The 24,850-nt window shown below is 37.8% G+C and overlaps 1 protein-coding gene across 1 annotated transcript in view; it reads right to left on the bottom strand.

Moving 5' to 3' along the window:
• Nucleotides 1–24,850, bottom strand: part of MAP4K3 (mitogen-activated protein kinase kinase kinase kinase 3) — a 353,947-nt gene that overhangs the window by 7,371 nt on the left and 321,726 nt on the right. The window contains exons 25-29 of the mRNA XM_007945046.2: nt 22,164–22,224; nt 21,963–22,080; nt 17,385–17,443; nt 14,999–15,102; nt 1,835–2,006 (exon numbers count right to left, since the gene is read on the bottom strand). Coding sequence (XP_007943237.1) covers nt 1,835–2,006; nt 14,999–15,102; nt 17,385–17,443; nt 21,963–22,080; nt 22,164–22,224 — 514 coding nt within the window. The remainder of the gene's footprint in view (nt 1–1,834; nt 2,007–14,998; nt 15,103–17,384; nt 17,444–21,962; nt 22,081–22,163; nt 22,225–24,850) is intronic.

Raw genomic sequence — 24,850 nt, 5'->3', positions numbered from 1 at the left:
TAATGAATGAAAAACTCAGAGGATGGAGTCCAACAGGTACTTTAAGAAGTCTCCAGGTGATTCTGATGCATGCTGAAGTCTGGGGATCACCTGACTATACCAAGTACTGAAACATCTCCTTTACCAACACTCCCAGTAAAGTGATGAAATGGGATTAAAAAGGTAAAATCATCAGGGAGGTAGGGCAACTGGAGTTATGTAATAATGCAATTTTTCAGGTATATTTTAAATACTTAAAAATTCTGGGTGAAAATTAAGAAATTATTAAGTGTCCAGTTTTTTGTTTTTTTTTTTAAAAAAGGTGTCCTATGTGAAAAATAAGGAGCTCTGGTAGCATAGAGGGTAAGGCATTTGGCTGTTAACCAGAAGGTCAGCAGTTCAAACCTACTAGCTGCTCCATGGGAAGATGAGGCAATCTACTTCTGTAAAGATTTACAGCATTGGAAACCCAATGGGGGTCACTATGAGGTAGAACTGACTTGAGAGCAGGGGTTTGGCTGTTTTTTTTTTTTTTTTTGGTTTATGTCAAAAATAAGGTGCAACGGTAGAGTAGTGGGTTAAAGCAATAGGCTGTTAACCCAAGGTTGGTGGTTCCAACCCATCAGCTGCTCCATAGGGGAAAGATGAGACAGTGTACTTCTGTAAAGATTTATAGCCTTGGAAACCTATTAGGCAGTCCTACTCTGTCCTTATAGGGTTGCTATGAGTCAGAATCAACTTGATGCCAGTGGGTTTGGTTTTTTGGTTTGGCATGCCAAAAACATGCATTTCATAAAGATTCATTTTCATATTAATAAACAGCATTCAAAACAATTAGGTGCTGTGATGGATTGAATTGTGTGTTCCCCAGTGTATGTGTCAACTTGGCTGGGCCATGATTTTCAGTGGTTTGGCAGTTATGTAATAATCTAACTTGGCAGTTATGTAATGACATAATTCCTCATGATATGATCTGGTGTGATCAGCCAATCAGTTGTTATGGGACTAGGGTGACAAGCAACACCCTTACTCAAGTCACAGCCCAGATCTGATGTAAAGGCAGTTTTCCTGGAATGTGGTCTCATCACCTTTTATCTTACAAGAGCTGAGAGTGGACCACTGGAGTGGAGGTCCTTGTGCTAAGAAGCTCCTAGACTCAGGAGAAGACTGATGCCAAGACACAAAGAGATTTCCAAGGCACACTGGACCCACAGATGTCAGAGACACAGCTAGCAAAGAGGAAAGCCTTCCCCTAGAGCTAGTATCCTGAATTTGGATGTTTAGTTTCCTAAACTGTGGGAGATAAATTACTGTTTGTTAAAGCCATCTACTTGTGGTATTTCTGTTATAGTAGCACTAGATAGGTAAGGCAGGTGCACATAAAATTCTCTAAAAAATAAATGTGAAGAACTTCAATGAATATATTATCAAAGCATTAAACATTTAAGCACAAAGAAGCTTTTATTTAAAATGTCTTATTTTATGTCATGTGTATCTCAAAACCAGGTATACCTCATTTTATACAAACAGATATGTATCTCATATGCATTAAATATAGGCCTGTAAGGATCAGATCCATATAAAATGCAACTGTAAATAAAAAGTTCATGTATGTGCTTTGGACATAGCAAGCTCTCAATATTCATGTTCTATCATTCAAATTGTTTTAAATGCATGAAACAAATTAGCTATTTTAAAACAAATCATTTTCTCCCAGTTTTTTTACAGATATTTTCAGACTAGATTTTCATGTACTGCTTAAAGAGAAATACAATAAATTTACTACTTAGAAAACTAGTGTGTGTTGGCTAGTATTATATATATTAGTTTTAGTAATTCAATGAAAATCACAAACCTGATTCTGTAAACCATGAAGAGGTAGAATTTGGATTGACGGTCTCAAATCGAACCACCTGGTTGAAGTCTCTCCCTCTACTGACACCAACACAAACTAAAGGGTATTCCTGTTCAGGAACTACCAGCATTTCAAACATTCTAAGTGGACACGGTATAGGAAAGTCTATGTGCTGAAAGAGGAAACAAAAATACGTTAAACAGAGAAAAGCAAAAAGGCAAATAATTTAAGAATTTTTAGTTTTATAAACAATATACTAAATAGCTTTCTACTATGAAGATACTTCTTGTCAGAGAAACTCAGAGGATGCAAAAAAATCTAAATTATGATGTACTTTTATAAAGGTTTTAGGTTTACCAATGTGAAATTTACTTTTAAATAGAAAAATCACCTAATTGTAGACTGTTATGGCTGGAAGGAAGAGCCCTAGTGGGACAGTTGTTAAACACTTGCCTGCTAACCAGGTCTGCAGTTTGAACCCACCCAGCAGTTCTGTGGGGAAAAAGACCAGGTGATCTGCTCCCATAAAGGTCACAGCCTAGGAAACCCTATGGGGCCGTTCTACTCTGTCATGATGGGTCACTATGAGGCAGAGTGACTTGATGGCACTTAACAATGACAGTAGGGCTAGAAGGGAACTTACAAATCAACTGTCCAACCCTCTTTTTTCAGAGTTGGAAACTGATGCCCAGGAGTTGGGTGACCAGCTCAGGGTCACCCCTGCCCTTTGGGTAGTCTCCTGTCTCCATTTGCCCTTCTCCAGTTATATATCCTTCTGCCTTCTTATTCAACTGAGCAAACATGGATAAGAGAACTGAAAATTTAATTAGCCAGAGACACTTTTCTTATCAGCATGGATAGAATTAGCCACAAGTAAAAGAAATGTAGCTTCATATCTTAAGTGATTTCATTCAATAAGGTTTATTTACTTACAATACAACCAATTTTAATTTTAAAATTGTTTTTATATTGCTGTAAAGGGAATGAATAAATTACATTTATAAGTTTGGAATAACAGAAGAAAGACACTAATTTCATTAGTTATTAGGGCACAAAACCACAATGAGATCCTATAGATATTCACCAGACTGGTTAAAATTAAAAACACTAACAATAACAGTATTGGAAAGGAGTAAACGAATGCTTATACACTGATGGTGGGAATAAAAATAGTCACAATTACATTGGTTAATTACATTACCTATTAGTGTAGAGGGAGCTCTGGTAGCATAGTGGCTAAGACACTTGCCTGCTAACCAGACAGCTGGCGGTTCAAACCCACCAGCCACTCCTCGGAAGGAAGGTTGGGCAATCCTACTTCCGTAGTGCTACTGCCTCGGAAACCCAAGGAGGGGTCGCTATGAGTCGGGTTTGACTCGACAGCACATAACAACAACAACATTAATGTAGAAGATAAGCATTCTCTGTAACCTGGAATGGCATTCATGGGTATATACCCTAGAGAACATTAAGACATGTACACAGGAACTTATACAAAAATGATCGCTGCAGCATTGTTCAGAATAACTAAAAACTGGAAATAATCCAAATGCCTATCAATGGTAAAATGAATAGATAAAATTATGGCATACTGACACAGTGGAATATAGAGCAATGAAAATGAAAAATCTATAGCTATATCCAAGAACTACACACATAAAATGCTGCAAAAAGAAACCAGATACAAATGAATATATAATGTTGATTCCACTTAGATACTGTGAAAACATCAGGTAAAATTAATTCTAATGTTTATGGACATGCATTCAAATAGTGACACACAAGGAAAAGCAAGGACTTTCTTCAACCCTAAAAGTCAGGATAATGGTTCCCTTTGTAGGAAAAGAGAGGAGGTGATGACTGAAAGAGGTACCATGGGGAGTTCTGAAATACCAGAATGCTCTTAACAACAACAACAATAAACAACTCTTTTAGCATGTTTTCAATATATGCAAACATACCAGTTTCACTAAATCTCTCCAGCAGTGGCTATTAACCATTAAAACAATTCAACAAATAGTTCAGGGTGACTATTTTCAACCTCTTGTTTGATAACTATATTTTCTGCATATAAGCTACCTGGTGATGCAGTTGAAGCACTCAGCTGCTAACCCAAAGGTTGGTGCAGTTCGAACCCACCAGTTGCTCTGCAGGAGAAAGATGAGGCAGTCTTCTTCTTCTGTAAATGTTTGTTGTGGTTGTTAGGTGCTGTTGAGTCATCTCCAACTCATAGCGACCTCATAGACAGCAGAAGGAAACACTGTCTGGTCCTGTGTCAGCCTCATGATCCTTGCTATACCTGAGCCCAATGTTGTAGCCACTTTGTCTATCCATCTCGTTGAGGGCCTTCCCCTTTTTTGTTGACCCTCCACTTTACCAAGCATGATATCCTTCTCCAGAGAATGGGTCCTTCTGACAACATGACCAAAGTAGGTGAGACGAAGTCTGGCCACTTTCGCTTCCAAGGAGCATTCTGGCTGCACTTCTTCCAGGATAGATTTGTTAGTCCTTTTAGCAGACCATGGTACCCTTAGAATTCTTCTCCAACACAACAACTCAAAAGCATCAATGCTTCTTTGGTCTTCCTTTATTCATTGTCCAGCTCTCACATGCATAAGAGGCAACTGAAAATACCATGGCTTGGATTAGGTGCACCTTAGTCTTCAAGGAGACATTTTTGCTCTTCATCACTTGAAAGAGGTCTTTTGCAGAAGATCTGCCCAATGCAATATGCCATCTGATGTCTTAACTACTGCTTCCATTGGTGTTGATTGTAGAACCAAGTAATATGAAATCCCTGACAACTTCAATCTTTTCTCCATCCATGGTGAAGCTGTTTATTGGACCAGTTGTGAGGATCTTTGTTTTCTTTATATTGAGGTACAATCCATACTGCAGATCGTAGTCTTTAATCTTCATCAGCAAGTGCTTCAAGTCATCCTCACTTTCAGCAATGCAAAACTTGTCTTCCTTGTAGGTGTATTGATATTATCCTATCACTGACAGCACTATACTTCAGGACAGATCTTGAAACACTCTTTGTGACAATGAATGCCACACCATTCCTCTTTGTCATTCCTGCCACAGTAGATCATATGGTTGTCAGATTCAAAATGGTCAAAAACAGTCTATTTTAGCTCACTAATGCACAGGATATCAATCTTCATGAGTTCCATAATGCCTAGAATATCGATTTTTGTGTGTTCCACTTCATTTTTGACAATTTCCAATTTTCCTAAATTTACACTTTGTACATTTCATGTTCCAATTATTAATGGACGTTTCCATTTTGGTCTTTTCTTCCTTTTTTGTCTTTTTAATGCCCTCTTGCTTTCTCCATGGATGATGTTCTTGATGTCATCTCACAACTCCTCTGGTTTTCAGTCACTGGTGTTCAATGCATTAAATGGTCTCTAAATATTTACAGCCTTAGAAACCTTAGGAGGCAGTTTTGTGGGTTTGGTTTGGTTGGTCTGCCCTTTTAACTAATAGGCATTTTAATGCTTTTGTCATTACAATTCCCAATATAATTCAATTTGATTTCAAAAACAAGTTATCATTTCCTTCACTTGTCAAATTTTGCCAAAATAAACCAGGGTTACATTGGCTAACCACCACTCCTCTGTCAGTTTATTGTACTGTAGTGGTTTGCATGTTGCTGCGATGCTGGAAGTTATGCCACTAGTATTTCAAATACTAGCAGAGTCACCCAAGATGGACAGGTTTCAGTGGAGCTTCCAGACTAAGAAAGACTAGGAAGAAGGGCATGGTCATCTACTTCTGAAAAAAATGGCCACTGAAAGCTATGAATAGCAGTGGAACATTGTCTGATATAGTGCTGGAAGATAAGTTCCTCAGGTTGGGAGGAAGTCAAAATACGACTGGGGAAGAGCTGTCTCCTCAAAAACAGAGTTGATCTTGTTGGTATGGATGGAGTAAAACTTTTGGAACTTCCATTTGCTGTGGCATGACTCAAAATGAGAAGAAACAGCTTTAAACATCCATTAAAACTAGAATATGAATGTATGAAGAATTAATCTAGGAAAATTGGAAACTGTAAAAAATGAAATGTAATGCATAAAGATCGATATCCTAGGCATTAGTGAGCTGAAATGGACTGGTATTGGTTTTTTTGAATTGATCGATCATATGGTCTTCTATGCTGGGATTAAAAAACTGAAGAGGAATGGTGTTGCATTCATCGTCAAAAACGACATTTCAAGATCTATCCTGAAGTACAATGTTTCCAGTGACAGGATAACATCCATATGTATGCAAGAAAGACCAGTTAATACAACTATTACTCAAATTTACACACCAACCACTAAAGCCAAAGATGAAGAAATTGAAGAGTTTTACCAACTTCTGTAGTGTGAAACTGATGAAACATGCAGTCAAGATGCAATGATAATTACTGGTGTTTGCAATGCATAAATAGGAAATGAAGAAACATCGATATTTGGAAAATATGGCCTTATTGCTAAAAATGACACTAGAGATCACATGACAGAATTCTGGAAGACCAACAACTTATTCACTGCAAGTACCTTTTTTCAACAACATAAATGGTGACTATACATGTGGACCTCACCAGATGGAATATACAAGAATCAAATAGCCTACATCTGTATAAAGAGGTGACTGAGAAGCTCAATCTCATCAGTCAGAACAAGGCCAGGAGGGGTGGACTGTGGAACTTGCTCAAGGCAAGTTCAAGCTGAAGGTGTTGCAAATGAAAACAAATCCATGAGAGACAAAATAATATACTGATTATATCTCATCTGAATTTAGAAACCATCTCACAATTAGATTTGATGTATCAACTACCAATGACTGAAGACCAGATGAATTAAGAACATCACACATGAAGAAAGCAAAAGGCCATTAAAAAAGATAGGAAAGAAAGAAAAGAGCAAAATGGATGTCAGAAGAGACTTCTAAACTTACTCTTGAGCATACAGTAGCTAAAGCAAATGGAAAAAAAGAATGATGAAACAAAAGACTTCAAAAGAAGATTTCAAAGGGCTCAAGAAGACAAAACAAAGTATTATAATGAAATGTGCAAAGACCTGGAGTTAGAAAACCAAAAGGGAAGAACATGCTCAACATTTCTCAAGCAGACAAACCTGAAGAAAAAATTCAAACCTTGAGTTGCAATATAGAAGGTTTCTACAGGCAAAATACTCAATGACGCAAAAGGCATCAAAGGAAGATAGAAAGAATAGAGTCACTGTACTGACTTGGCAGCACCTAACAACGATTTGCTGAGATAGCTCAAAACACATTAAGAAATGCCATGGTGAAGAATTTTCCCTACTGTACACCTTTATCAGAACAATTTTTAATGGCCTTTTTATTCTTCTGATTAAAAATTCTTGTTGAGATTTTACCTGCAAGTTTTTATATTATATAATATAAAGCAATCCAGAGAAAAATGACATCCAAGAACAAGCTATTTTTTTGCATTTACTGAAGTCTTCTATTTTTAAATAAAAATCACTGAAAAAACATTGGCCTTGCACTTATTAAATTTTATGTTTTTGTTGTTGTTATAAATTTTTCAAATGGCTATTGCTAGTATTTAACAAAGCTGTTTTTAAATCTGAGAACTGACTGCAAAAATTTAAAAATTTGATGCTTTTGTATTTTCTGTGTATTCAAATATATGCCCTATAAAACAAAACAAAACAAAAAAAAACTCATTGCTACTGAGTTGATACCGACTGATAGCAACCCGATGGGACAAAGTAAAACCACCCCACACGATTTCCAAGGCTGTAAATCTTTACAGAAGCAAACTGCCACATCTTTCTTCTCTGGGGAGGCTGGTGGGTACTAACTGCCAATCTGCTGATTAGCAGCTGAGTGCTTAACCTCTGCACAACCAGGACCCCATATATGCCTTATACAAAATGATAATTCCTCTCCTACATTTGTTTCTATATGTTTCATTGCTTGTACATAAAATTCAGTATACATCTCTGTATTATACCATATTGATTACAAAATTCTCCATGTCTTCATTTATTGTAATTACGTGCTTTGTAATACACTAGTAAATCAATAATGATAATACCTAGTATAATGTACTTCCAGGATTTTGTTGTTAGTTTTTGTTTCATGACATATGATTGTAATATATTTGTTTTACTTCACAGGAAGGAAGAACACAGTCTGGGAAAGCAGGGGCTGCAGAAAAGTCAAACTGTGCTGACTTTATACTCCATCTAAAATAAAGTATGCCTTTGTCAAATAGGAAAGGACAAAGAGATGAGAATAAAACAATTTTCCCCATAAATGAGCTGTATTCTGTAGTTCTGCTTTGTTGTTGTTATTGTTATGTGCCGTCAAGTTGGCCCCGACTCATAGCGACCCCTCCTTGGGTTTCCGAGGCAGTATCACTACGGAAGTAGGATTGCCCAACCTTCCTTCCGAGGAGTGGCTGGTGGGTTTGAACCGCCAGCCGTCTGGTTAGCAGGCAAGTGTCTTAGCCACTATGCTACCAGAGCTCCCGTAGTTCTGCTTTAGATAACTTAATAAGGCTACTTTTCCCCAGCTTTTGGTTTTTAAAAATTATTGTTTTAAAATAAACGATTCATTATTTGTCCTCCTTCTATTAGGAATGTCAGTCATTCTTTCTACCTTTCCATTCCATATGTATGGACAACAGGATTTCTCACCTTCAGCATTCACTGCAAACACTGTGGGCTAGGTAATTCTTTGTTGTGTGGGTATCTGTCTAGCAGCATCTGAATTCTATCCACTAGATGCCAGTAGGGAGCTCTGGTGGCATAGTGTCTAAGGCATTTGACTGCTAACCAGAAGGCTGGAGGTTCAAACCTACCAGCCACTCCTTGGAAGGATGATCAGGCAATCTACTTCCATAGAGATACCGCCTCGAAACCCAAGGAAGGGTCACTATGAGTCAGAAATGACTCATGGCACTGTTTTTTTTTTTTTTTTAATGCCAGTAGCACTACCTCTGCCCCAGTTGTGGCAATCAGAAAAGGCTTTGGGCATTGCCAGATATCCCCTGGGGGCAAAATCACCCCCAAATGAGAACTACTGATATACAAAAGACACCAATATTCATATAATGACATTTACAGGTCTCAAAAAGTTTCACTATGTCTTCTTAACCACTAGTATTAATATCTCTAAGCACCACACTACACATACACACATAACGCAACTAGAAATATTAAGCGTATTTTCACTTAATACAGCATTTTAAGTAAATAATGAGGTGATGGAGGCTACCATAACTCCTTGTTGTAAAGTGTTAGAAGACACAATGAATGCAGTAGTCCTCTCCTGGCTGAATGTGCAGCTCTAAACGATCTGTGGTTCCTACTTCCCTTCCTTCCCCATGGCTACTGGAGTGCCCTGACCCCTTGCCCAGATACTTTTTCATCAATATTCTCCAAACCTCATTTTTAGATGCTTTCCCACTACCTGGGGCATATGCTTTGGATAAAATCTGTCATATTGTTAATAAGGTAAAAAAATTTAAATAATTCATTTTGAAATGTTAATGAGAACAGTAGGGAGTTCTGGTGGCGTAGTGCCTAAAGCATTTGACTGCTAACTAGAAGATTGGCGGTTCAATACCACCAGCCACTCCTTGGAAGGAAGACTGGGCAATCTACTTCTGAGAAGATACTGTCTTGTAAACCTAAGGAGGGATCACTATGAGTCACAATCGACTCCATGGTAGTGAGTTTGATTTTGTTTTGGATGAGAACAGAAAAGCAGAAACAAAACAAAACAAAAAAACAATGCTTCTGTTTCTTTCCTTATTTTTCAGTCAGCAAATGAGCAAAACAACAGCTTTTGACTATTTGTATTACGCTTCCATTAATAACACTAATCACTAAGAATAAGAGATTCTCTTCTAATAGTTTTAATGCAGTTGTTATTGGTAATTATCCTTGGCAGCAGATACTGTATCTTATTCACATCTGTCTCTCTAGTAAACAGCACCATGCCTGGATTGTAATGAATACATAAACATTGGCTGGTGAGATCTTTAATTCATAACATTTATTTGTGATAAAAATGTAGTTTAATGAAGCAAAAAGTTTGTCAGGAATATCATTAAGAAGAAAGAATACAGAAATCTCTTTCGAAGAAATCTGATAAAGTAATAATAGTATAGTGTGGTAGTTTGGTTTGTGTGTCAACTTGGCTGGGCCTGGTTGAGTGGCTGGGCAGCTGGTGGTAGTTAATCCTCATGAGGGTACTGGCAATCAACTCCATAGTGGGATCTACCACAAGCAGCTGGGTAGCTGCCTTTGGGTATGTGGTCTTCTTCCTGTATATAAGGAGATGCCTTTGGGTATGGTCTCTAGTTTATAGCACGCTTGGACCCTGCATGTAGCTGTGTTGGGCAATCTACTTCCGTGGTGATACTGCCTCAGAAACCCAAGATGGGGTCGCTATGAGTCAGGTCTGACTCAACAGCACATAACAACAACAACAAGGTTTAATCAGCCTATCAGTGTATATAAGTAACTGCTATGATGAAACTTTTATATTCTGATAAGAGATTAAGAATGGAAGGAATAGGAAAGACAAACTTAATGGACTAAGGATTAAGGAAGAATATAGGGAAGGAAGGAGCTACAGAAAACTCAAACTGTGTGGACTTTACACTCCATGTAGGATAAGGTATGCTTTTGTCAAATAGGAAAGAACAAAGAGCTGAGAACAAAACAATTTTTGCCACAAGTGAGCTGTATTCCGTAATTCTGCTTTAAATAACTTATAAGGCTACTTTTCCCTCAGCTTTTGGTTTAAAGAATTTTTGTTTCAGTCAATTTATTTGTGGAAATACTATCTCAACAGGTATAAAATTTTTAAAACTTTTTTTTTATATATCTTTGGCTTTTAACCAGAAGGCTGGCGGTTCAAACCCACCAGCCACTCCTCGGAAGGAAGACTGGGCAATCTACTTCCGTAGAGACACCACTTTGGAAACCCAAGGTGGGGTCGCTGCTCTGAGTTGAATCGACTTGATGGAAGTGAGGTTTGTTTTTTTTTGTAACTACAATTAATCGGTATGAAGACTTCCTGGGTAGTGCAAATGGTTGATGTTCTTGGTTGTTAACTGAAAAGCTGGAGGTTCAAGTTCACCCAGAGGCACTTCCAAAGACTCCTTGGGTTTCCGATGCAGTATCACTATGGAAGTAGATTGCCCAATCTTCTTTCAAGGAGTGGCTGGTGGTTTTGAACCACCCGCCTGTTAGCAGTCAAGTGCCTTTGGCACTCATACCTTAAAAAAATAAAACCAAACTCAATGCCGTTGATTCGGATCCGAATCATAGCAACCCCTCCTTGGGTTTCCAAGGCAGTATCATTATGGAAGTAGATTGCCTAATCTTCCTTCCAAGACTCGTACTTTAGTCACTTAAAAAATTTTAAATAACAAGAAACCAATACTTTAAACATCCTAATTTTGTATCTCTATTTTACAATTTAGGAAGAGTTCCACTCTAATTATATTATGATTCCAATTTCTACTGAGACATAAATCTCCATGAAATAAGACTATTTAAATCCATATAAACAGTAGAGAAAATAGCTTTTAAAAATTCCTCTAATACATAGACCAATGGAATAGAATTGAGAACTCAGAATTAAACCTAGGGAAGGTTGGGCAATCTACTTCCATAGTGATACTGCCTCGGAAACCCAAGGAGGGGTTGCTATGAGTCAGGTCAGACTCGATGGCACATAACAACAACAACAACAACAACAACAACATCTATAGGTAGTGACTTTTGACAAGGGTTTGTCAAAATCCATTTCGTGGGGCAGGAACAGTTTCTTTAATAAATGGTGCTGGCAGAACTGTATCTCTACCTGCAGAAAAATGAAACAGGACCCATCCTTCATACCATGCATAAAAACTAAGTCAAAATGGATCAAAGAGCTAAATGTTAAATCTAAAACCATAAAATTCCTGGGAGGAAACTATGAGACCTAATCTTGTAAAAATAAGATAACAAACAACAATGAATGCATAAACAGGAGAAGACAAATAGACAAATGGGAGCTCATAAAAATAAAAAACATATGCTCATCAAAAGACTTATTAAAAAGAGTAAATAAATAGATAACCTATAGATTGGGAAAATTTCTTCAGAAGTGACTTACCTGATAAGAGCTGAATGTCTAAAATCTACAGAAAATCACAACAACTCAACAGCAAAAAGACAAACAACTCAATCACAGCCTGGACAAAGGACCTGAAAAGAACCTTCATCCAAGAAGACATTCAAATAGCCAACAATTATAGGAAAAGATGCTCAAAATCATTAGTCATCAGAGAGTTGCAAATCAAAACTACAATAAGATATCATCTTACTCCAGCTAAAATGGCACTGATAAAAAACAACAACAAATAACAATAAATGTGGTAAAAATGTTAGGATATTGGAACCCTTATCCAATGGAATATAAACTGATAAAACCACTATGGAAAATGGAATGGCACCTTCTTAAAAACTAGAAATAGAACTACTCTATGATCCAGCAATCCTACTCCTAGTTATATATCCTAGAGACCTAAAAATAATGACATGGATAGACATATGCACATCTATGTTCATTGCTGTTTGATTCACAATATAAATTGGAAACAACTGAAGCGTCCATCAACAGATAAATAGACAAGCAAATTGTGGTACATACATACAATGGAATACTAAGCCACCTTAAAGAACAATGATGAGTCTGTGAAACATAACATGGATAGACTTGAAGGGCACAATGTTAAGTGAACTAAATTAAGCATCCGAGGACAAATGTTATATGATCCCTCTTTTATATATATATATAAAAAATGAGGATACATATAGAGACCTATGTTCATTGGTGGTTACTAGGGAGAGAAGAGGGGGGGAGGAAAGTGTGCTTTAGATAGGAAGGGCTTGTCATTTTTGATGATGGGAAAAGTGGCACTAAATATGGATGTAGTGAGCACAGCACAACCAAAGTAAAAATAAATGTTTGAAGATTATGTGTCAACATAACTTGGCTGGGCCAACTTGGCTGGGTTTTGAGTGGCTGGGCAGCTGGATATAGTTATTCCTCATGTTGAGATTGGTAATTAACTTCATAGTGGAATCTAGTGGTGTAGCTGAGTAGCTGCTTTTGGGATGTGGGCTGCTTTCAGTATATAAGAAGCAACTTTGACAAAGGTCTCCAGTTTTGGGGAAACTTGAACCCTGCATGTAGCTGAGATGTTCAGCAGCCTGCCACTGTTATCTGCTGATCTTGGGACTCTTAATGGACTTGAATCAATGGCCTGCCGTGTAGCTTGGTAATATTGGGACTGTGCCTTGTTACCTGTCAACCTTGGGTTTGTCAGCCTCAGTAGACGGCAGCTGCCTGAGTGAAGAGATGCCTCCAGCTTCAGTGGGCTGGGAGCAAGAGGCAGAGCTGAAGCCCAAGGTCGAGAGGCTTTCACCCAACCTCTAGAGCCAGGATTTTGAACTCAGTCTGGACTTCTAGCCTTCAAAACTAAGAGAATAAACTCCTGTTTGTTAAAGCCACCCATTAGCGGTATCTTCTGTTAGCGTGTCACAGAGATAACCAGAACAGATGGGCACAGGTATACTGGTATATGGGTAGGTACAGGTGTGTGTACATGGTGAGAAGAGATAAAAGTATCTATAAAACCCAAACTCAAACTCACTGCTGTCGAGTGATTCTAACTCATAGCAACCTTGTAGGACAGAGTAAAACTGTCCCATAGGGTTTCCAAGGCTGTAAATCTTTATGGAAGCAGACTGCCATATCTTCCCCCAGTGGAGAGGCTGGTGAGTTCAAACCACTAACCTGCTTGTTAGCAGTCAGGCACTTAATCACTGCACCACCAGGGTTCCTACAGAATTATCTACAGGTACATGCAAATACAAATATGCAGGTTCAGACATACGTATTCACTGAAGACACAAATATGGATATTCTTCAGCTACAACCAAAGACCTTCCAAATTTGGTTTTCTGGGTTTGAAAGCTTAGGACCATCATCTCATGGGACAACTCAGTCTACCGGCATAACATAGTTCAGAAAAACAATGATCTACATCCTAGTAAATGAGTAGTGTCAGGGTCTTAAAAGCTGGCAAGCAGCCATCTAATACAAAACTACAGTTCTCTACTTGCCAGAAGCAAAACAATAAGAAGTTCAGAGAAGAAACAAGTCTAAATGAGCCACAACCTCATCTACCCTAAGACCAGAAGACTTAGGTGGTGCCTGGCTATCACCACTGATCCTTCTCACTAGAGTCACAATAAATGGTTCCAGACAGAATGGGAGAAAAATGTAGAGAACTCAAATTCCTGGGGGAAAAAAAGAGGCCAGTCAAACTGGAACATTAGAGAACGGAGGATGCCCTGAGACTATCACCCTGAGATACCCTTTAAACACAGAACCAACCTTTGCCCTGAGATCACCATTTAGCAAAATAGCAGAGTGACACACAAAACAAAGGCTATTACCTATAAGATCAGTACCCTAACTTAAAAAAATCTGTATGAGACCAAAAGAAAGGTCAAAAGCAAAGATGAGAAGATAAGAGACGCTGGGAAGCCAGAGTCCTAGAAATGGAAAACAGAAAACAAGGAGAATGCTGACCCCTGTGATAAATCAAACTAATGTAATCTGACAATTTGTGCAGGAAATGCCAAATGGGAACTTAATATACTGAGTAAACTCACCAAATACTCAATAAAATATTTTGTTTTTCCAAAAAAGATAAACTATCCATGGGAAGGTGTGGGAAAAGAAATGGGCAGGCATACAGCCAAAACAAATCAAACTCTAACCTGTAGGGCATTTCTCTGCTGTGATGAAGGTCAATCAAAGAATATATCAAAACAACATTTTGCTGACCTTTTAGTATCTCTTAATCCTGACTGTCAGCTCCCTATTGCCACACCCCTGCACTGTTTCTCTACTTTCTTTCAAACTTTTATTAGTGCAATTGAATGTCTGCAATTGGAAGGATTTCCACCACCCTGTCACTAATCCAAAATCAATGACTTGAGAATTAATGGAAAAAAAAAAGGTTTTTGGAATGCAATTCTGACTGAAAGAATAGAAAAGATTACAGCTTTTGTACTAAGAATGACATAGGTTACCTTTCAGGCTTACCTTAATTAACATAAATTTCTGCATTGGTTCAACCCACTCTAATAGCACAATGCTAGTGTGAAGTGCCCCGCATAGGTACTTATGGCCCGTGTAAGGATTTCTCACTGTCAAGGCAAAAAGTATATATGATTTCTCTTATACAAAGTTCTTACAATAATAACTGTATGCTCGAAAAGCAAACAAACAAAACAAAAAAACAAAAGTTGACTGCCAGTTCAATTTTACATGGTGAAAAAGAAATACTGTTTCAGGTCATAGCAGGAAACTCGCTAATTATTTTCAGGCTTTTTGGTTTGTATGCACAAATGAAACTGCTGGTTGTGATGGGGTGAGGAGGGCTTTATGGTTAAGCGATGCTAATCCAAAGGTCTTCCATTAGAACCCACTAGCGGCTTTGCAGGAAAAGACCTGGCAATCTGCTCCTGTAAAGATTTCAGCCTATGGGACAGTTCTACTCTGTCATACAGGGATGCTATGAGTCAAAATTGACTTGATGGCACACTACAATAACATGATAGCAGGGACATTAGCTGAGACGGCAAGATCCTGGAGAAAGGGTGAAGAAGATTTGGGAAGAAGTAATCAAATTATAGGATACAGTGGGCCAGGTACAGCACTATATAATAGAGAGGTGGTTCAGGGTGCTTTTGGTGGTAATGCTCAGAAATAATATTACTTTGGTTCTAAAATTAAAACACTTGTATACTTCTCCTATCTATGTTAAACTCCTAAGGCCACCAGAAAACACCAGAGAAGAATCAAATTTCAAAATACCACTTTAGAAATAATAAAACTAAATTGCTGGATACTTTGGATTTTCCTTCTCATTAAATTTAAATAAGAAGTATATTTGAAATAAAGATAAAAACTTTTAAATGTAAAAAGGATAACAGAAGTAAAATCCCTAACAACACGGATCTGAAATATTTAAATGGCAGACAAAAGGTGACCAGCAAAATCACCCAGCCAAAAGAGACACAAAAGCCTGTATAGGAAATGGAAAACTCTGCTTGTTTTTGCCCCATGTATAGTCAAGATCAGTATGCTCAATGGGGGCTCAAGTCATCACATCAAACCCAAATCTGTCATTCTCCTTTGCCCCAAACCAGCTGCCCCTCTCCTTCCTAGTAATAATAGTGTCATTCTGCAGTCTTTTGGGTTCATGTCCTCAAAGTCATCTCTAATTTTCTTTTTACACCCAGATAATTCTTCTTTTCTATTTTCAATGCTACTACTGTATCTCAGGACCTTCCTTACATATAGTGAATAAAGTTCATTTTCCTTAGAATGTTCACACAGGATCTCTCACAATCTATCTCCAATTTAACTGTTTACACTAATCTTCTCCCATTCTCCCCTCTTATACCCTGTATTCCAGCTAAAATGGAATAGTCAGCATGTATTATGTAAACTTTATTATTTTTGGCATCTATGTTTGTTACATCATTTCCTCTATTTGAAATGGCCTCTTCAACCAATCATAGTCAAACTTCTTTCTTTTGAGGTCTAGCCCAAATGAGACCTTCTTCTGGAGTCTTTTCCATATCATACCTTGTGGTATAGTGATGTCTACTGTTCCTTTATTCTCCTCCTTTTATAATATTAGCAATTTAAGGGAAGGAAACAATTTTTTCTTTTGTTTTTGCTATATGTAAATAAAATGACTAGCTGTTATGGGAGAGTAGTGGTGGTTCAGTAGTAGAACCAGTTGTCACCTTCTTTGACCTGGGTTTGATTACCAGCCAATGCACCTCATGTGCAGTCATCACCTGTCTGCCAGTGGAGGCTTATGTGTTGCTGTGATGTGAACAGATTTCAGTGGATCTTCTAGACTAAGACAGACTAGGAAGAAAGGCCTGGCAAACTACTTCCAAAAATCATGCAGTGAAAACCCATCGATCACAACAGTCCAATCCCATTGTGTACAGGGTCACCATGAGTTGGGTGCTGACTTGATGGCAGCTAACAACAAGTTGTAATGGGGGTAGGGGATGAATGGTATATGAATGGAAGACTATAACCCTCCATCACAGAACATAAGGTTTCACATATTAAAGGCATAAAAATACATATGAATGAATAAATGCAATCTTACAAGCCACTACTAAGTAGAGTGGTGAATGATAAGTAATAGGCCCCTTAGAGAAAAGGGTGTTGTAAAGTGCTATAATAAAGAGCTATTCCACTCTTTCTATTAATTTCATTACCAAATTATTTACCAAACACTTGCTATATGTTAGGTGTATATATTATGCTTAGTCTACGTGGGAACAGAATGACAAAGGGGAAAAATAAACTTAGTGACAGTATGTGTTGGGGTAATTCTATACTAGATCATCCACTGTTTAAAGTAGGAGGGCTACCTGTGACTGGACAGTTCACTTACCAACACAACACTTCTGACACCACTTGGTTTCAGGGATCTTTGCCGATACAGCAAATTTCCTAAAATATAAAGAAAAATGAATATGTATGAGGCAAACTTAGCATAAGGTAGAGGTATTATTGATAATCAGTGGGAAAAAGATGGGTTGTTCCAAAATAGCTGCTGGCCAAATCAGTTATCAAATAATAAATTCCAACTTTAACTTCTCCTCCTTCAATCAATTCCAAATGGATTAAGGATTTAAATATGAAAAAGCAAATCTATAAAATATTTAGAATATAGAACAGTATGTTTGAGCTCTGGTAATAGTGCCTAAGGCATGTGACCGCTAATCAGAAGCCTGGCAGTTCAAACCCACCAGTCACTCCTCAGAAGGAAGACTGGGCAATCTATTTCCGTAGAGATACCACCTTGGAAACCCAAGGGTGGGTCATGAGTCAAAACTGATTCGACGGCAGTGAGTCTGGTTTGGTTTTTAGAACAATATGACCTTTTGATTTCTTAAATGCAGGCAAAAAGAGCAAATCACACACAAAAAGATTAAACTTTAATTGATCTTTTTTTTTTTCCAACTGATGCAAACCTAGAACCTCAAACTGTGCCTGGCACACAGGTGCCAGGTTGTGGCAATGTGGAATTCAAGTTGTGGAATGAATTTGTTGACTACCTTCACAACTTTAGTTTACCAAAAGATATCACTGAGAAGAAGAAAAGATAAACTGGTTAGATATTTTAAACCCATGTAATAAATTTAAGCTTTGTAAAGAGTTGTCTTACCACTTGTGGTGTAGTAAATTACTTAGTGTGGCTTTTCTACCCGTAAGTCTTTGTAAACTCCAAGGTGGAGTTTGCCATGAGCAACTGAGGAGCTCCTGATTGCTAAAATTGTCCACCTGGGGTATTTCTGTTGGGAGTGGCACTAAACAATGTTGTGTGGGAGGGTCCCACCCTCTCTCTCAGGTGTTTAGAATTCTGATGTTATGATTGGTTGGTTTGGACACTCTGCCGGGCTCAAAAAGAGACCTCCTAGAGGCAGAACTCTAGCTCTGACTGCTGGTTGAGGAAGATGTGCTGCTGAAAGAGACACACGTTGCTGGGAAAGAGATGCAAGAGACACACATTGCTGAGTGAGACACTGAGGGACACTCACTGTTGGGAGAGAGACTGTGAGAGACTGTTAGGAGAGAGACGGTGGGCTGGGAGAGAGACTGAGCATTTTTCCTGAACTTGAATTGTAGCCTGGTGCTTCCCTAATAAACCCTGTAATCTGTGAGTTCTGTGTGGCCACTGCAGCAAATTATCGAACCCAGGAGAGGTGGTGGGTGCTTTGGGAGGAACAGTTGGTGAAAGGGCTGGAGGGAGGCAGCATGTCTGGCCTCACAGTAATGGGCCTTGAGCTATTGACAGTGATTCTGTCTTCCTCTTGTAGGGTTAGAGGAGGTTCAAAGATGTGGCCTCCTTGCCCTTTTAGCACCACTAAAATAATTTTAAGAACTTTTTAAATTTGGATTTTTATTTTATTACTTGAGAGATTATCTGTAAAGGGGTCATATGAGTTTTATAAGCATATGATTGAAATTTATATTTAAAAATCTACTGTAAACTATTTTTTTTTAAACTAGTGTTAAAAAATATACACTCAAGTGTCTTTTAAAATGAAAGTTAATATAATGGAGACTGCTTGTACTGTTGTGCAAACCTTAAATTTCTTCAACATTTCTGCACACATATCTTAGGTGTCTTTTAAATGTGTGAATGTGGCAAAGAGTAGGTATCATTGCTCTACACTGTTGATCTTTTTAATTTTTTTAAAAGAAAGTTCTGCTTCTCTGGGAACATAAACACTGTATAGCACATGTGTTATGCTTAATACAGTTCTAAGCAAGCTCTGAAGAATCTTCTTGATCAATGTTCTTGTCACTGTACAACTGGCAGCTGAGTAATAACCAAGCATGTAAGACCATGTTTTGTAATTTTTCATTAGTATGTTTCGTATCCTGACTTTCATATGTCTAAAAACCTGTAACAATTATAACCAGCATCTCCTGAATCCTTACTATGCATATTAGGCATTTTATATGTTTAAATCATTTAGTCTCCCCAAGAATACTATGAAGTAGGTCATAGCACAGAAACTTAAAGCTCAGATTTAATAATCTGCTCAGGGTCAGAGTTAGCAATTTAGGGAGAAAGAACTCTAAGCTGGTGTCTTGGTTTGTCCGACTTCAGTGCTCACAGTCATTCAAGTTTGAAACAGAATTCTCCTATTTCTGCATTTATGCTTTTGATCCAGTTTAAATGAAAAGTATTTTGAATTTTCAAGGATTTGGAGTCTTGTAAACCATTTGGGCAGTTCTACTCTGTTCTATAGGATGACTATGTGTCAGAAACCACTTGATGACAACCAGTTTGGTGTTTGGTTTTTTAGTATCTGTGTGAATTAGAATCTTCTTAATACTATGTTGTTGTTGTTGTTGTTATTTGCTGTCGAGTTGGCCCCAACTCATAGCGACCCCTCCTTGGGTTTCCGAGGCAGTATCACTACGGAAGTAGGATTGCCCAACCTTTCTTCCGAGGAGTGGCTGGTGGGTTTGAACCGCCAGCTTTCTGGTTAGCAGTCAAGGGCCTTGGCACTATGCTACCAGAGCTCCTGTCTTAATACTATAGTACCTAACAATACAGAAATTACTCAGATGCTGAGCAACTACAGTGATGACTGCAGTGGTCATCTTGAATATCCTATTTCAATTCATGAATTAAATTTATAACTATGAGAATATCCCTTCCATGTATGTTGGAATTTCACGCAGCTTAAACAAACATTCCACACTCCCTTAACCAAACTTTGAATGAAAGGGCCTTTTTAGTAAGCTCCTGATAGATTTCCAGTGGCAACAAATTTATGTTCCTAGTGTACACTCATAAACTTGTCCCTTGATAATCCCAAAGCTAATTTAGGATTTACATTACTGAATCAGTTAAAATCCAGAGGATTAGATGTTTGCCAGACTCTGAAAGGCCATAGTAAGATGACCACACAGACAAGAAAAATACACTATTAAGTATGGCTAAGAGTCAACAATAGTGAAACTATTAATAGAGTTACAGTACACAATGAAATGTTATAAAAATTTAATTAATTTTCTATAGTGATCAAGATAATTGCCTTAATTTTAATCATGATTTTACAAAAAAGCAATAAAATTTATTTTACCAGCACCAAATTAACTGGAATCCTAAGTTAATCAACACTGTCAATGTATTTAATGTAGAATTATTTTAGGGTACACTAGGAGCTCTGGTAGCATAGTACCTAAGGCACTTGACTGCTACCCAGAAGGCTGGCAGTTCAAACACACCAGCCACTCCTCGGAAGGAAGGCTGGGCAATCTACTTCCGTAGTGATACCACCTCAGAAACCCAAGGAGGGGTTGCTAGGAGTCGGGGCTGAATTGATGGCACATAACAACAACAACATAGGTAGGCAATATATAGGACCTATAGGACTCTAATAGGCAAAAGGCTTTGGTGGCATAGTGCCTAAGGCATTTGACTGCTAACCAGAAGGCTGGCAGTTCAAACCCACTAGCCACTCCATGGAAGGAAGACTGGGCAATCTACTTCTGTAAAGATTTACCTCCTCGGAAACCCAAAGAGGGCTGCTATAAGTTGGAATCGACTTGATGGCAGTGAGTTTGGTTTTTGTGGTTTTACAGGTAGGCAAAAGAACTCTGGTGATGCAGTGGATAAGGCATTTGGATGCTAACCAGTGGTCAGTGGTTCAAACCCACCAGCCACTCCATGGAAGGAACATGGGGGAATCTACTTCCATAAAGATTTAGAGTCTTGAAAACCCAATGGGGGTCACTATGAGTTGGAATTGACTCAATTGCAATGAGTTTTTGGTTTGATACATAGGTAGGCACACAATTCCTGAAGTACAAATGCACAAACCTTTAATTTGTAAGTAAGTAATTCCTAATATAAAAATTTTATTTAATAAATCCTTTAAAATTTCTAAGCAGTTCTGGTGTCACAGTGGGTAAGGCATTTGGCTGCTAACCAAAAGATTAGTGGTTCAAACTCACTAGCTACTCTGCTGGAAAAAGATAAGGCAATCTACTTCCATAAATATTTACAGCCTTGGAAATCCAATGGGGGTCACTATAAGTCAGAATTGACTTGATGGCAGTGAGTTTGGTTTTTTTTTTTGGTTATAATTTCTAATTTTAGAGACTAATGTTGAGGAAAAAGTCATTTTAAACAATGGTAACATAAATATGCCAAAAAGAAATCACTACATGTGATGTAAAATTACTAATAAATTCTAAAAAAATTATTAGTTTAAACCTTGTAGAAAAACAGTTAAAAATTCAAAGTATATTTGACAAAACTGAAAAGCATAAAGTAAATTTAGAAGAATGTGCTAAATAAGCAAATGTACTATTTCTTTTCATCACACATGATTTCTATTAACCCAAACTGAGTGCTCTTTCACTTTCTGTAGCATGGTATCTGTTAGAATGAATTATCTAACATATTATTTAAGGATGAAAAGGCAATTAAACATACAGCTACCTGGGCAGTATTCTGTCAGGGAGTTTGTGTGCTGGAATAGCAACAGGCAACTTTTGCATTTGTCTTGCATAATCAAAAAGGCCTGGTAAATTATGAGAATAGAGCTGAGATGCTTTACCTGTAGAGAAAAATAAATGTCTCATAAAAGCTAGTAATATAAACATGTACAACTGTAAGGTATTTTAAAACTAGAAGACTTACCAGATATTGATAGTAAGCAATTGTTCATTACATATAACCATGTACACCTTCGGGGGAATAGCTGATTGAAAAAAATACATAAAGTTTACAAAGGGAAAAATACAACAGCAATATAAATATATACATATTAACTGTCAAGCCAGTTCTTAAAAAAGAAACTTATATTTGGTAGAAATTCATTTTATTTAACTTTTAAAACAAGATGATATACAAACATAACCATTTCTATGGGAGAAAAAAACTGGCAATATGACTTCACTATCTAATTCTACAGATGATGTGATTAGATCAAGTCTCCCTTATGATGAATACTATGCAACCCTAAACAATACATGGAAAAATAACCTTTCAGACAATGTCTACTCCTTTATTTTGGTTCTGGGGTTGAATAATCAAAGGCAGGCTTAGCTCTAAGACTCTCCTCTGTATGTCTAAGGAACATATTTATGTAGGCATCTGGATGTGCAGGGCTTCTAAAGTCAAAGAGATACAAAAACAGGGATCATGATGTAGTGGAGCATCCTAAACCCCAAACCGACTGCCACTGAGTAGATTCCAACTCATAATGATTCTATAGGACAGAGTAGAACTGCCCTATGGGATTTTCAAGGCAGTCAATCCTTTTTTTTTTTTAAATGCATTTTATGGAAATATAATTTATGTACAGCGAAATACACCAAACTAAAGTGACAGGGGTCAATGCGTTTTTTTTTTTTGCAGTGTTCCCTCCCCTTCCCTCCCACCCCTGACAACCAACAAAGAAAGTTTCCCTCCATATATAAACCTTTCCTTGACCCTCCACAACAACGAACTAATACTATATTTGTCCTTCTGTGATTGGCTTATTTCACTCAGCATAATGTCCTCCAAGTTCATCCATATTATGTGGTGTTTTGCAGCCTCTACATAATTCTTTAGTGCTGCATAGCATTCCAGTATGTGTATGTACCATAGTTTGGTCATCCACTCTTCCGCTGATGGGCACATAGGCTGTTTCCATCTTTTTGCTACTAAAAATAGTGCTGTGATGAACATGAGCGTGCATGTATCTGTTCCTATCCTGGCTCTCACCTCTCTAGGATACATAGCTAATAATGGGATTGCTGGGTCAAATGGTATCTCCCAATCCAACTTTCTAAGAAATCGCCATATTGCTTTCCACAGTGGTTGTGTCACTTCAGTCACACACACAAGCAGTGTATGAGAGTTCCAATCTCTCCACATTCCCACCAGCATTTGTTATTTTCTGTCTCATTGAACCTTGCCATCAGTGCTGGGGTGAAATGGTGTATCTCATTGTTGTTTTGATTTACATCTCTCTGATGGCCAATGATTGTGAGCAAAGCTGACCACCCGAATATCCTCCTTGGTGAAGTGTCTATTCATGTCTTCTGCCCATTTTTTAATTGGATTGTTAATTCCTTTGGTGTTGAGGCGTTGGAGTTTTCCATCAATCTTAGAGGTAAGTCCCTTGTCAGATATGTAATTATCAGCAAATACGAATTTGTTGCTGTCATTTTTGTCATGTGCTTTTTCACTGCGCCAATTTCTTTGCTCCATATAATTTTCTATGCTGAGCTCATTTTGTTTATGAATCATGTTATCACTTCCTTCATTGCTACTGTTTTAGTATTTGCTGAATATTTATGCTGGTCCTCTTTTTTATTTTGATGTGAAGGTTTATCATTTTTCTTTGAGGTTACCCTGTGACTTAATAGTTTTCTTCCCAAGTTTAGAACAGTCTATTTTATCTTGTAGTTGTCTTGACTTCCCTACCATCTAGAAGTTCTGTAACGACACAGATATTTTTTATTTTTTCCTTCTTTTTGAGTAAATCTTTACTGAAGCAGACTGCCTCACCTAGGTCCCACGGAGTGACTAGTGGGTTCAAGTTGATGACCTTCTGATTAGCAGCCAAATGCCTTAACCACTGTGCCAGTGGAACAGTATATGGAAATATTAGATATGGGGGAAAAAGGCAGAAAGTGACCATAGTTAAAACTTTTAAATTATAAAGGACATATATGGAATTTGTTAATGAAATTTAGTATGTAAAAACTGAGAGGTAACTAGATGGAGCAGCTACCACTACCTACCATTCTGAAAGGGATCACAATAGAAGGTCCCAGAAAGAATGGGAGAAGAATGTGGAATGAAACTCAAAATTATAAAACAAAAACAAAACAGGCTTACTGGTCTGATAGAGACTGGTAGAAGCTCCCAGACTATGGGACCCTTCAAGCCTGTAATTGAACTCACCCTCATGGCTCAACTTTCAGTCAACAAAAGATAGTCTTGTAAGGTGAACAATTACGTAAGGGAGTTATGAACTCCTTAGAACAATCAACCACAGCTGATCAAAAGGGCAGCATTTGCCAAGAGATAAAGCTTAGAAGACAGGAAGGGACAGAAAGAAGGATGAACGGAAATGGAAGCAGGAAGAATGCTATTACATTGTGAGGATTGCAATCAATGTCACAAAAAAAAATGTATATGAACTGTTGAATGGAAAACCAATTTGCTCTGTAAACGTTCACAAAAATGACAAATAAAAGAATAAATAACTGAAAGGCACTCCCAGAAGCCTGAAAGTTATTGATATTTGTTGTTGTTGTTAAGTGCCGTCGAGTCGTTTCCGACTCATAGCGACCCCATGCACAGCAGAACGAAACACTGCCCGATCCCGC

The sequence above is a fragment of the Orycteropus afer genome, unplaced genomic scaffold (genome assembly GCF_000298275.1).
Source record: "Orycteropus afer afer isolate SDZICR_OR568_19922 unplaced genomic scaffold, OryAfe1.0 scaffold00131, whole genome shotgun sequence".
Taxonomy (NCBI): domain Eukaryota; kingdom Metazoa; phylum Chordata; class Mammalia; order Tubulidentata; family Orycteropodidae; genus Orycteropus; species Orycteropus afer.
This window is presented reverse-complemented; position numbering and strand designations above follow the sequence as displayed.